The 14,219-nt window shown below is 40.5% G+C and overlaps 2 protein-coding genes across 2 annotated transcripts; both read left to right on the top strand.

Moving 5' to 3' along the window:
- Positions 1-71: 71 nt before the first annotated feature.
- renbp (renin binding protein) lies at positions 72-7,926 on the top strand. The gene is made up of 11 exons (XM_022761675.1): positions 72-175; positions 1,593-1,697; positions 1,824-1,899; positions 1,983-2,058; positions 2,634-2,803; positions 4,691-4,918; positions 5,297-5,378; positions 5,530-5,705; positions 5,829-5,960; positions 6,154-6,241; positions 7,163-7,926. Exons 2-11 carry the CDS (start codon positions 1,597-1,599, stop codon positions 7,234-7,236), a joined length of 1,203 nt encoding a protein of 400 aa, XP_022617396.1. The 5' UTR covers positions 72-175; positions 1,593-1,596; the 3' UTR covers positions 7,237-7,926.
- Positions 7,927-8,898: 972 nt separating this feature from the next.
- lrif1 (ligand dependent nuclear receptor interacting factor 1) lies at positions 8,899-12,808 on the top strand. The gene is made up of 3 exons (XM_022761684.1): positions 8,899-8,915; positions 9,782-11,396; positions 11,577-12,808. The coding sequence occupies exons 1-3, from the start codon at positions 8,899-8,901 to the stop codon at positions 12,408-12,410; spliced, it is 2,466 nt and encodes an 821-aa protein (XP_022617405.1). The 3' UTR covers positions 12,411-12,808.
- Positions 12,809-14,219: the final 1,411 nt, after the last annotated feature.

Genomic DNA, 14,219 nt, shown 5'->3' with positions numbered 1-14,219 from the left:
AAAATGACGAATCTGCGAGGGACAGCATCTGGAGAACAGGAAGTGGAAACGAAGATCAGCAGACAACATAAGCACCAGTTAGACTGGAACAGCAGAGCTCACTGGTCATATGATCCCTGGTCACCGCAGCCTGAACACAGTCTCCTGCTGCCTGAGCCTCACCTGGATCCGGAGGTAAGATCATGTTAATGCGGCTTTTCGCTGCTGAAACGTGAGAAGCTGCTGTCCACGGTGCATTGTGACTGACAACAAAGGACTTTATTCTGACTTTTTAAGACCAGCGAAGAAGAACCCGCCGATCTCTGCGGGGGATATGTGTTAACAACAGAACTCCGTCTTTCTAACCTGATTATTGATTTTTGATGGCGAAAGGTTCGTCCAGCAGAGATAAGACGGCAGTGTCCCGCCTTCAGCTTAAACGTCTTAACAGTTACTCCATCGTAAATAAACTTTTCTCTCTTATTAGAAGTCGAACTCTCTTTACTTCAGTAAACGCAGTAATCAAAGTACCTCAAAGTAAAAATACTTTAAAGTGCTGCGTTCAGCGTCTGTCAGTAAAAAGTAGAGTCAAAAATATAGAGTGTGCAGACTGGCCTCTTTCACAGCTACAGGCTTTTATAACTCACATTATCGCTTAGTAATGATGCATTTACATGTCAGCAGCATTATAATGTTGGTGGACAAGGTGGAAGCCACTTAAGTCATGATTACTCAGTAAAATGTGTTCTGAGGGTTTTCTTATTCAGCTCTTAGACAGTGATACATATGTCTATGTATGGACATGCATAGACTATCTTGGCATTTCTCCTAATATGACCTGATTATTGAGTCCATAGAGGCATTGATGTTTCATGAATCCTTGAAGCCTTTGGGCCCATTGTATGTCACATATTTTGTATTGTGGTGGACTGAAGTACATGTAGGACTGATGTTTTCTCTCTATGCCATATTTAAGTTTACCTACCATTGTAACCTGATAAAGATGTGCATTTTTTTTGACTGTAGTTATTTTTCTGGGGCCTGGAGGATCCTTTTATAAGGACCTACTTTATTTATATTTTTGCCTTTGTCATTTATTATATTTACTCATTAATTGATGCTGTTTTTCATAACATGTATTAAGTGTAAGTATAATGATTGTAATTAATTTATCTTTTCTGTGTGAAAAATTAGTCACTGCATGCGATTTTCTAATTGTCTATCCCTTTGTCGGGAACTGGTACATAGTGAATTGATGTTTGTTAATTGTGCATTTCTATTACACATGGGTTGATGTGACTGTTAGCAGGCTTACAGCCATTTAAGATGGCTACTGATTGTCAAAAACCATTTTCCTGATGAAAGTCCAGCATCGCAACATTACAAATAAATTCTTTATTGATTATTGTTTATCTGAATACTTATGTCAATGTAATATTTAGATTTCTACTTTTTTTGCAATTTGCAAAGTTGATTATTCACATTGATGAGGGGATTTTTTAAATTTTTATTTCAGCATAAAGTTGCAACAAAACAAGATGTGAAAAAACTGACGGGGGCTGAAGTCTTTCTGAATGCACTGTTCACCACAAACTGATGCCCATGTTGTTATCAACCATGTCTGTGGTGAAGCTGGAGCAGAGCCGAGAGCGGATTCGCACAGAGCTGGACAACGTTGTAGACTTCTGGCTCAAACACTCTCATGACACTGTACACGGGTACTGTAGTACTGTAGTAATTATGCTTCTGAAATAAAAATATTGTCTGCTCATGACTTTTTAAAGTACTATCAACAAGCAGTCCGCATCCTTGTGATGAACTTGAATCTCTGCTTCCTGTTTCAGAGGATTCTTCACTTGTATTGGGAGAGATGGGGCGGTTTATGATGAGCTGAAGTACGTCTGGCTGCAGGGTCGACAGGTACGTCTGGTGCGGTGTGGGCGCTGGCAGTGTAATGTGATCATCAGATGCTATGTGAGTAAACTGGCTTGCTTTCTTCACAGGTATGGATGTACTGCCGCCTGTACCGAACCATGGATCGCTACCGCAGGCCTGAAATCCTTGAAGCAGCAAAAGCTGGTGAGTAGAAATGCTGTGTCATGTTCTCCATTTCAGTTTTGCTGTTTTTGAACAAAACGGTGACACAAATTATTTCTTTGCTGTTGATTCAGGTGATTTGAAGCCTGTAAAATTCCACCTTAAGATTCTTAATGTTCTGGTGTTGTTAAGGTGGAAAATTTCACACATCCACAGGTAAATGTTTGCAGCAGATGGTGAAACACGGTGTTCTTTAGTAGACCCAGGTGATTAATGGCAGTCATGTTTGCGCTGTGCGCTCTGCTTATTCTCTACAAGGCACAGAAGTGTTCTTTGATGGAAACCTTAGGCTAAGAAAAACATGAATGCTTTAACTTGACCACCATGTATTTGTTTTGTTAGCCAAACATTAAAAGGAATTTACAGTAAATGGCTAACGACAGTAGGAACACAGGTTCTTTTAATCGAGAGATGATGTTTGAATAAAACCACAACAACCACTTATATGTGTATGTCTTTAATAGGCGGCTAAAATCATCGGTGTTATGAATTTATGTCTGTAAATGGCTTCATGCTGATGTGTCTAATGATAAGGGGATGTTGACTTGTGTTTGCAGGAGCAGCGTTCCTCAGAAGGTTTGCTCGTGTCAGTGGTCAGTGGAAATGTGCCTTCTGCTTAACAAGAGACGGTAAAGCAGTCAAAGTTCAGAGGACGATATTCAGTGAGTGTTTCTACATCATGGCCATGGATGAACTGAGCAGAGTCACTGGTGACAAGGACATGCAGGTATAAATAACAAACACTATTTCTTCAGTATCTGTACTGAGCTCCGTTCTACCAGCTCAAAGTTTTAGATTGTTTTTGATTGAACAGCTCTTGTAACGTGTTTATCAAATGAGATGCCACTGTCATCCATCACATTCAAGTTTCTGGTTGCAGGATTAATGTTTAATAATGATAATAATTTTATTTATATATGATCAAAACACAGTCACTAAGTGCTGTACGTACATTAAAACAGAACAAAGACACATTGAAAAGACAAAGTGTCGGTTAGTAGTCAGTCAGTAAGTCAGTTAGTAAGGCAGTTATAATAAATACATCTGTAAAATCAATAAAATGAATAAAACAGACGGAAGAAAGTTGGTAAAAAACCAAGGATAAAAGCACTGTCAGAGTTACAGTAGTCAAGACCATCTTGATTTGATTTGATTTGATGTTTGTGACAATTTGTAGCTGATAAAAACATGACTGGACAAATATTTCTCAGAGACAAGATATGAAGTCTCCCTCTTCATTTTTAACAGGGGATACATTTCTGTGTCATCACTAGAACAATGGTAGTTAATGATGCGTTTATGAGTAATATGTCCTGGTGGAAGCGTGTGTGCTGGAAACAACAGGGGACCAAGAACCTTGGCCCACACCACAGGTTAGTGAGGACACTGAGGAGGAGGCGTCACTGTACTGACAAAAGCCCAGTTTGATAAATATGAGGTAAATCAGTATAAAGCAGCTTCCCTGATGACAACCCATTCTTCAAGGGTTTAGTGAAATTCAAGCATCAGCCTGTGAGGAAAAGATAATTAGTTACTTTAAATTCAATTATATATTATTCAAAGGATACCAGATTTCCATAACATGTGGTCTGAAAATACCTGCACCACAAAGTTAGGTGACAGTCCTGATCTTTCCTCCAGCACTTGGCCCAGGACAAGGTTTCTTGAAAACTGCTAAAATAATTTGATGACATACATACGGCAGTATTTTGGAGCTACATGAGACATTGGATTTTAACTTCATTAACAGACCTTCTCTGTTGTAGTTGAGCCTGATTCAAAGTGGGACTATTGTGTTGTAACAGATGTTACATGTGTTGAATTTGTGCTATGTCAATGCTGATTGTGCATAAAGCGAAACAGATGTTGAAACTCATCAAGCTAAAAGTGGTTCCTTATTTTTTTGTAGATTTGAACCTTTGTTCCCCAAAAATCTCATTTTGATATTGTTGGGACAAACTGAAGGTTTCACTCATGCTGTAACTTCATCAGAGCCAGAACACTTCACATCTAGTACTCCTTGTTAAGAATATATCACAGTGACATCGTAGTATACACATTGTGGGAGCCGCAGTGAATAAGGACCTTATCTGAAGGGATGTAAAAAAAAATATACCAACAGCAAATTCAGTCTAAATTCAAAAAAATGTTTCTGCCAAAAAAAACTTTAACTAACAAAGCATAGCCATACAGAGACAAACATTTCACAGTGGTGTGAACAAGTACCAACAGCTCATTTCTGACACCCCATTTTCACTATAAAAGCATAGTTATTGATTTTAATTATTAAAGCTGTAATAATGAAAATAGGTTGTCAGAAATGATGATGCCCATGTGTTAATAAGACTGAGGGCTCTGTTTGAACCGTCCAAAGCACACAGTCACATAGAATTAGTTTCCATTTGTTGTGAGTTGATTTCATTTTGTGACACAGCTTTGAAGGAATTATTAGGGTGTTAGCAGTTGCGTTGCATTGCTAGCTAGCATGCTGTGTGCTATGTGAACATACTATAGAGGGTTTCATCTCTAGGCCTGAAAAAGCTTGATCCTTCCACAGTCGCCCTCCCATCCCCACATTATCCCACCATCACTCTCTGCTCTGTTGTGTTTCCAGCTGGAGGCTGAGCAGATGATGGAGCAGTTGATCCACTGGGTTCGAGTGGACTCGTCAGGCCTGGGCCGGCCCCAGCTTCCTGGAGATGTTGCCACGAACAGCATGGCAGTTCCCATGATGCTGTTGTGTCTGGTGCAACAGCTCACTGAGGGCCGGGGTCAGGAGGTGGTTCAGAAGTACAGAGAGCTGGGCAGCTGGTGTGTACAGCAGATTCTCCAGCACATCCAGGTATGGACACACAGGATGTGACTGATGGCATCTGGTTAAAATGACCAGCCATAATTGCAGTTTGTGATTTGCAGTTTGTGACTTTGCTTCATGATGCGATGAGATGTAGGTCATTGAGTTCATGGTGTACATTCACACAGAACATGTTTCCTTTGAACATCAAATACACAGGCTTGATGGGTAGGTCTGAAAAGCTTGTTGAGATTATGTTGCAGGGCTGGGTTTTTAGTGCTTTTTATTGTTATTACTGTGATGGTGCTTTTGAATGGGGTTTTCCTACCTCTGGAACGAAAGTCATTGGTTGTTTTCACTTTGACCTTGTAGTAGAAGATTTCCCAGTTAATATGCTGAAACATCTTTTTTCTTCTTCTGTAACAGAGAGACGGCACAGCTATTTTAGAGAACGTGTCACTGGAAGGAGCGGAGCTGCCGGGTTGCCAGGGCCGACTGCAGAACCCAGGTAAACACTCCCTGCCTGCTGACCAGTCAGCCAGATAACAGCAAACAGCACAGAGAGTGCATGAGGAAGCTATGGTCGAACTTGTTTTCCTGTTCTTAATTGCCTACCTCAGTGTTTTCCCTTTCTTTCATGCTGGCCCGTGCTGACTCAGGACATGCCCTGGAAGCAGGCTGGTTCCTGCTTCAGTACAGTGCAGAGTGGGGGGACGAGGAGCTCCAGAGGACTGCCATCAACAAGTTTGTGGAGCTGCCTTATCGGTGCGGCTGGGATAAAGAGCATGGTGGGCTCTTCTACTTCCTGGATGTGGATGGTCACTGCCCCACACAGGTGATTCAACCACCTACAGTATACACTATATAATAGTATAATATAATAGTAGATATTGTTTACGTATTATATACAGTATAAATGCATCAAATCAGCAAATACACTGTTTGTATATCTAACTAGTTGGAGTGGAACATGAAGCTATGGTGGCCTCACTGTGAGGCTCTCATCGCCTTCCTGATGGCCTACAGTCAAACCAAGAAGCCAGAGCTGCTGGACAGATTCTCTGAGGTGTATGAATACACCTTTAGCCATGTGAGTTCAAACTGCAGTGTCAACAAGGCATATTACTTATTTTAAAGGTACCATATTGTATAAAAAGAGGCTCAGAGCCTCTCTTCTGATTGGCACACTGATATGTTGATTTTGTGAATATACAAAATACATATATCTGTATATTTGAATGCACTGTAGTTCTAATGGTGTACATGTGCCTGATTCTGTGCAGTTTTCTGATGCTAAGAGCAGTGAGTGGTTTGGCTATTTGACACAAGAAGGGAAAGTAGCGCTGGATTTTAAAGGAGGCCCCTTTAAAGGTAAGAACAAAACTGAGATGTAGAACTGACTGACTGAAAGCAAAAGAAAAAAAAACTGTCAAATTACTTGGATGAAATGAAAGTCATGAATGACGCTCCTCATCTCTGCTACAGGCTACAGGCTGCATTAGCCGCTACTAGCATAACACACCTGAATCATCAACCAGGCAGTCAGTGGTCAGGTTGCATTGTGGGTAACATAGGCAAAAGGTTTTGACAAGGACAAAGAATGAATTTAATAAAAAAAGATGACATCTCTGTTTTAATACTTTCTTTTTTTCTGTCCATCAGTAATCTGACAGTTTGATAGGAGTGCTCTTGATTGAGCTATGTCCCAATTCAGGGGCAGCATCCTTCTGAGGTTGCATTTCAAGTTGTGGTGATATTTTACCACTATTAAATAATATTCGTGAATCGGTATCAGCTGAGTAACAGAAGCGATCTGATAACATCATTAGACTCATGATGAACAGGTAAAAAAACAAACCAAAAAGGATAAAAATTGACGCGCAGAGTCAGTGATTATCATTTTTTTAATTCCATGCATTATTCTCCTTTGTCAAATCCTGGTGCCTACATTACCCACAATGCAGCTTGACTTCTAACAGTTTGTAGCAGCTTAGCATAACCTGGAGCCTGTAGCAGAGAGGAGCAGAGTACAGGGATCTGGTGAGTTTCTTACTTTTTTACGTTTGTCAGACTTCACACTGGAGACACTAAAGGTTTTATACAACTTTTTACACATTTGTACTGGAACTCCGCAACAATTTGGGAAACATACTGATATGGCCTTTACCATTTCAGTTTATACTGTGTTTTAGTGGTGCATAAAGTATTACCTAACATATTCCCACAAAGTGGACCTAGAGTCTCAGGGGCCCTGAGTCTGTAAGATAACTGTTTTTCTCTTCTCTTGTTCAGGGTTCTTCCATGTGCCTCGCTGCCTGTACATGTGTGAGCGTATTCTGGACGATTTGCTGGCAAACAAGGACTGAGCATTCTCACATGAATTTTATAATAATGGGACTTATTCTGATTTGTGTGTGCTCTTTAAATCAAACTACAGTATTCAGGTTATAAAGCAAAATTGCACTAATTTTCAAACATGCATTTCTGTAAAATTACTTGTTTCATCTCATGACAAATGTCCAGTCACTGAGCGGCTCATAAATTCATTGACAAGTTATATTACAGCAGTACTGCTGCAAACAGGAAACAGTCTTTTTTTTTTTTTATATGTTAAATGTATAACAGTCCTGCATTTTCCACTTCACCTGGCTGCATGTCTGTGGACTGTAGAAGGACACTATCATGGACACAGGGAGAACCTCAGAGATACCTCAGCATGCTGGGTTGAGTTCCATCCCAGAATCGACACTGTCTCTCTATCATCACACATAGTAAAACATTAGCACCAAAAAACGTGCCTTTTACATGCATACTGAACTTTTAAAGAGCATGTATCTCTACATCCTATTCATTCCAGTTTACAGTATTCAAGCATATGGACTGCTTGTATAACATCCTGGTGAACTGTAATGTATGTCAGAGAAAAATTAAAGCTACAGTTTCTTACTGCTAATCACATGTTTGACATCTGTAGACTTGCAGGCCAGTTAATGTTCATTATATAATTCAACGTGTACATTGAAATATTGAAGCTGATGATTAAATGTGAAATATGATGTATGCAAATTATTGCATTGCAGAGATAACTGGTTAGGGTGACGTTATGTACACTTTAATGTTCGGGGGAACACACTTCGATGGGAAAACATAATCTCCTCCCAGGAATTAGAATCTAACATACAACATAAAAGGGGCTCGTCTGAAATTAACTGAAATATATCAAGTTAAGAAACTAACCTAAGGGTTTTCGTATCATTTGCTATAAGCTAATTTCTCTTTACTGGGATGGGACAGCATTCCTTCCACTAAATGTTTCTAAAGACTCAATTCCTGATTTGTAGAGCTGTCTCAGCCCAAGAGAGATTTTTGAGTACAAAATGTCTCCTCTAACCAGCGATCTCAACGAGGCTGGTTCTGTAGGCACAAATTGACCAACCACATCACGTTTCACTGAGCGGAACCGGAACCTGTAATGGTTGAGCGGATGTTAGCAGTGGGGAGGGTTCAGAGGCTGCCAGGGTTTGGTAACACTACAATACGCGTTTCAGCTGGCGTCAGTAAACACAATAGACTTTGACAGAAACACAAGAGAATTACTGTTAGATCGAAAAGAGAGTCTGTGGTTAAAAACATAGATTGTTGAACTTGACATCAAAAGAACCATATCAACGGTTTGCTGCATTGAATACAACCAATGTAACGGACCGGAAGTTCAATGTAACAAACGCGAAGCCGAAACGGAAGCCGAGAGGCGAAGTGGCCGAAGCAAACTGTGCTGAAACATTCTGTCGATGCGAATCAAAAATAGTTCATTTAGTCGAAGGCTTTGAGCATTGTAAGGCTACAGACGGCTTTGTCTTATACATCGAGGACGGAAGTAACGACGGAAATAACCGCCGCGCTGTGACGTTACCATGTGTTAACTCTGTAATGTCCTTTCATGTTACCTCACTTAACGTTAGCCAAACTCGACTCGACGTATCACAGCATCGGGAATATTACAAGCCGAGTGACCCACCAGTACAGACATGGATCCAGTTCACAGGTAGGCTTCAGTTATCAGGAAGTTTAAAAATGTGCAAATGTGTGGTCATTTCTTGGCATTTTGCTGCCTGGTGCTGCTTAGCAACTGATCTTATTGCTATGATATTTTAATATTGTTTTAGTTAGTTAGGAACTTTATTCAAGTTCCCACAACTGCAGGTCTGCAGCACGTGATCACCATCACCTATAAATTAGTAGGCTACTTTTAGTTAGTAATTAGTACACTAGTCCCTGTTAGGACTAAGCCGCAGCCGTCCTCAGTATGAAACTTTCCAATGTTTATTTCTATTTTTGACCATTTATTTCCTTCATTAGGCCGTGCCATACAACTTATAGTGCACATTTTAGGTTAATATTGAAATTAGTCGAGTTGTTTATATATATTTTACAGCTGCAAATGTAATATATGTACATTGAATTTCGATATATGAAATATATGCACATATAAAACACAAACATACACTTGGAAATTATTATGAAACCTATTAGAAATTGGAACAATTTTCATATATTGATATGTCTAGCCCATGCAAATATGTGTTTATGTGTGTATGATATATATATATATGTATATATATGGAAAGAGATATGTTTTAAGAGCCCCTAGTAAACCATGGGATCAACGCCAGGACCCTGAACTAGAGGCAGCTCATTAATCAATTCAGTTCATTAATTTCATTATTCATAGGGTTTCCCAAAATGTTGAACTCTTCCCCCTGTACTACCATAGCATTGTAAAGATCTAGGCCTGTATTGTATACAAATCTTGCCATTTGACACATAACAGGCAAATGTAAAATTTAAATGCATCTTTAGCCTCTAATGTTCACATCTCTTGTCTGACATTGTTTTGTTTTTTTCTCTCAGTGGGACCGGTGTCTTCTACCAGGCGATGCCTGCTGTTGGAGCCGATGGAAAGAACATCATGAAACTGATTCCTGTACAAATGGTCAATGGACAATTTGTCCAAACTGAAATAAACAAACCCAGATTGGCCCCTACAGCTCAGAAAGCTGTGACCTTAAATATTTCCTCAGCTCCTGTTCAGATGGTAAAAAAGGCAGATTTGAATCCTTCTGCCACCCAGCAGATTGTCAGAAAGCAGGTTTCCTTTGTGAATGTCTTGCCTAAACCAGCAGGATTTGATCTTGCTAATTCACTAAACAAGCATCCACCCCAGCAAAAGCAAAATGTAAAGGCCAAATTACCTCTGATTGCACCTGCAACAAACTGTGGGAAGTTAGTAACACTTCCATGTCAACTCCCAGTGACCATGAAATCTCCAGCACTCCCCAGTGGACAGTATTTCCAGATCCGCTCGAATGCACAAGTTCCAACGGTCCCAGCATCTGACCTTTCTGAGCTTATCAAGAAACAGATCTTTACTTCATCAGCCAGCTCCTCTCCAGGTCCAGGACTACCAAGTGTGGTTTTCATGTCACCTGTCACAACTGTGAATCAAGGTGTTACAAATGACAGCGTTGTGACTCAAGGCGTTACTCCACCATGTGATTCTGCACTTCCCTCACTCAACTTGCTTTCTAAGACTTTACGTGGGCTCCCAGCTAAAGGATCGAAAACACTGTTAAAATTGGTTCCAAAGGTTTCACAAAGGCCCAACAGCCCTATAAAGTGGGTGATTGAAGAAGAGCACAGCTCAGCGGCTCCTAATATAAATCTTCATGATCCATCTTCTGTCGCTTCAGAGATTCTTCGAACTGTGGCAGAGAGAGAAAACACAAGCAAGCACTCTGACGACATTAGAAAAAGCTCTCAGTCGAATCAGGGCAAAAGTGGACAAGGAGAGCGCAACACCGTGGTCGTGTGCAACGGGAAGGTCATTTATGTGGCCAAAAAAAGTATCCAACCATTAAAAATGCAAAAAAGGAACTCCCCCCAAGCATCAACAGAAACTTATGAATCCAACAAAACCTCTGTACCTTCAACCCAAGAGTCTTTGCAGTCAGATGCAGCTCAAACATGGCAGGACCTCAGAATTATTATTCCAGACGAGTCAGATGAAGTGATAGATCTTTGTGGCGACGATGATGCTCAGGATGACTCACCCGCACAAGCAGCATCAGTTAATGTGTCAGCTGTCTCTCTGCAGGACGATGACAATGTCATATTTGTGTCATATATTCCACCCAAATCTGAGGCTGGGTCAACACAAGGTTTGAGACTAAAAACACCAACAGCACTTGCAAGACGGGCAACAGACAAGACGGGAACAAGCAGCTTGGACAGTGTGACAAAAGCAAAGAGGCTAGATGGTGGAAGTGATGGCAGGGGTGTTTGTGGTTCAGTAGTGATGAACAGACATGATAATGAGGGCTCAAACACGATGAGACAGCGAAGCACCTCCACCCAACAGGTGGAGAGAATGGAAGTTCATGTAGAAACAGAAAGTCCAGTAGATCCCAGCACCTCTAACGGCAGCACTGGAACACGCCTTCAGAAACAGGACACCCACAAAATGGAGGTGAGGGAGGTGATGGATCTTTAGTTAAATAATCTTTAGCTGCAGCCCTACACAAGATGTCAGAAAAAGACAAGATGTCACAAAGTTTCTTTTTATTTCCCACTGATGGGTTTGTCAGCCTTCAAGATACGCTGTCAGTGCATTTTTATGTATTGTCTGTATTGTATGTTTTCTTTGCAGAGCCGTCCAGACCCTGCACCATGCAGGACACCTTCGCCGGCACCAAAACCATGTCAGATGGAGGACCATCAGCTGAGGCAGATATTTGGTATCACATCTGAGGTGAAAATCTGCCTGCAGAAGATTGATGAAGCCACAGCCTGGTCTGTCCCTGCAAAGCTTCTAAAGAGCAAGTCCATGAGCTCGGAACCTTTTTTGCAGGAGCTTCATAGTTCCTGTAAAAAACAACAAACAGACACCTACAGTTGTCTCATCAATGTTAAGAGTGCTCTTTCCAAACTTAAGACAAAGCCTCCCTCTGCTTTGACAAAAAAGTGCCATTTAGGTAAAAGTTCACTCAAGGGAGCATCATGTGATGTTGAAAATGCACCAGTGATTGGCTACGTGGAACCAATAGATGAGGATTTCCCCAGCGCAGATGGCAACGTCATCCACGGGTCACAAAACCCAGCAGCACAGCTACAGACTCAGACTTGTGAGGATCTGAACATAAACACGAGGAGAATAGGAAGGGCAAGGAAACGCACTATGTGTCCATGTTGCATCCCTGGTTCTCTGGAGCCTGCAGTAAAATCCAGCGCAAGGTTAGACGAGCCTGAGAAGTTGGCGTGGATGACGGAGAGCATGAGTAAAAAAGGGGGGCGAACAAAGGCTCCAAGAAAAGATGGAAAAACATCTGGAATCAACTGTCTAACGGCCAAGAACGAGGTTCCATCCAGTGACAGTTTGACCACATCACTGGATTTTAATGAACTAAAAAGACACAAACAGATCAAAAGACTCAAACAGCATCTAGAGAAAGAGGTGCCTTTAGAGCTGACGAGTGACAGCTGAGACAAGACAGCCACATACACTCTAATATTCTAACTAACTAATATTCTAACATAACTTTTGTTATAATCTTTTTATTGATTTACTTACATATTAACCCTCTCTTCAAACTCTTTAGTTAAGCCTCACTGTTGCTGTCCTTCTCTTGAGTTTAACACTAACACATTGAATAACTGCCAACACTCATCTGCATCATATGTTTCGCGTTATACTGTTCAATTACTAAAAGTTATTTCACACTTGCCAGCCGATCACAATGAAAGGTTACATATTTTACACTTCTCCAGTGTTTTATTTGAAGTGTTGATATCCATAAAAAGATGTAATTGTGATTTTTAAGAACCAGAAACCATCTCAGTGTAGTTTTACATCTCCTCTCTCAGGCTCCTCTCTGGAGCTCTAGCAACAGGTCAGTGAGCCAATCAGAAGAGAGACTCTGAGCCTCTCCCCTGATTGGCTGATTGTTTTCTCAGTGATTGAATGAAATGTAGCAGATTAGCAGGTAAACACTCAGAGAAACCAAATCCTGCATGGTAGGATGGTGGTTCCAGGTGGGCGGGGCTTGGGACATGGCTGAGAGCAGCGACTGCTTTGTTGTGGCATCACAAAATTACAGAAGTTCTTGCAGCTTGTTTTAAGGTTCAGTTTGTGAATATAGGCTTTGTGCATTTCTCTGTGGACTGAGCGCTCTTGACGCTTTCACAGTTTTAATATAAAACCTAGAACTGATTTATAATCAAAAACATAATATGGGACCTTTAAGAATTCTTAGTGGCTGTGGTATGATAAAAAAAAATACCTCTACCAGTATTACGGCTACTGAACGTTAATGTGTCAAATTTCAGTTTTCTACTGAGATCCATCAGCATCCACATGTTTAACTTATGTTTGTGTGAGTGTTGGGACGGTGGTACCAGCTCTCATTCTTTGTCCTGTTTAGCCTTTTTGTTTATTATAGCATGAAAATTTGGCACCTATCCAGTCCACACTGAACAGAACCTGCCTTTTGAAGTTACCCCAGAAACACAACCGTAAGAAAAACTGTTTCCTACAGTATGTTAGTATCTCCTTTTCATTTAATTGGCTTGAAATATAAATATTAAAAATGCACATAAATAGCTATACTAAACCTGAACCTTATTATGTCTTAATACATGTCACAACGGCAGCAGGAGATCTGTTCAGCAGAACTCTGTGAAACATTTAAACAAAAAAAAAAACAATGCACTATGTCACTTAGTTTAAATCCTGTAACATATTCCTTTAACATGTCTACAGGGAGTCAGAACATGTCCTATGAAGAGGCAGCTGCCTTTTGTCTTAAAGGCTATATTGATTGAAAATATTTGAGAAATAGTACATTGAACATGTCAGTGGCACAAAAGGGCAATGAAAGCATCCTTCCAATGGCCCTGAGGGCTCATTACACTGCAACTTAAAACAAATGCAAACAGACAAAGCACTGACATTCAGAAAACAAATTCAGGACTTACTCGCATGGATGTTTGATAATTAAAGATACTCAACTGTCTCTGTTATAATACATCCATGCACACGTATTGTTCAAAGCTTTTAACTTCAAAAGTCACAAAGCGTTGAACAACAAGTGCTTCCCAGCCTGGTTCATCACTTTTTTGGTGTCCCTATAAACACTTCCATTGTCATCTGTGCTACTTGCAGCGCGTTTGTCTGTTTGGTTGTGTTGTGAATATTTGCAGGATAGGTCTTGTCAAATTGATTAAGATATTTTCAGAATTTGCTTGTGTTTTGTTTTTGTGTGTTTGTGTTGAGTTCTCAGGGCCATGGTACATC

Source organism: Seriola dumerili, unplaced genomic scaffold (assembly GCF_002260705.1).
Source record: "Seriola dumerili isolate Sdu_G_001 unplaced genomic scaffold, Sdu_1.0 BDQW01000425.1, whole genome shotgun sequence".
NCBI classification, from domain to species: Eukaryota; Metazoa; Chordata; class Actinopteri; order Carangiformes; family Carangidae; genus Seriola; species Seriola dumerili.
The sequence above is the reverse complement of the archived record's forward strand: the minus strand, read 5'-3'. Positions and strand labels throughout refer to the sequence as shown.

Excerpts from the sequence above, each read along its gene's own strand:
- lrif1 (XM_022761684.1), top strand. Across the intron at positions 11,397-11,576 it reads AGGACACCCACAAAATGGAG|AGCCGTCCAGACCCTGCACC; the intron begins GTGAGGGAGGTG and ends TTTTCTTTGCAG.
- renbp (XM_022761675.1), top strand. The coding sequence starts at position 1,597 with ATGTCTGTGGTGAAGCTGGAGCAGAGCCGAGAGCGGATTCGCACAGAG. Across the intron at positions 1,698-1,823 it reads TCTCATGACACTGTACACGG|AGGATTCTTCACTTGTATTG; the intron begins GTACTGTAGTAC and ends TTCCTGTTTCAG. Across the intron at positions 5,706-5,828 it reads ATGGTCACTGCCCCACACAG|TTGGAGTGGAACATGAAGCT; the intron begins GTGATTCAACCA and ends ATATCTAACTAG.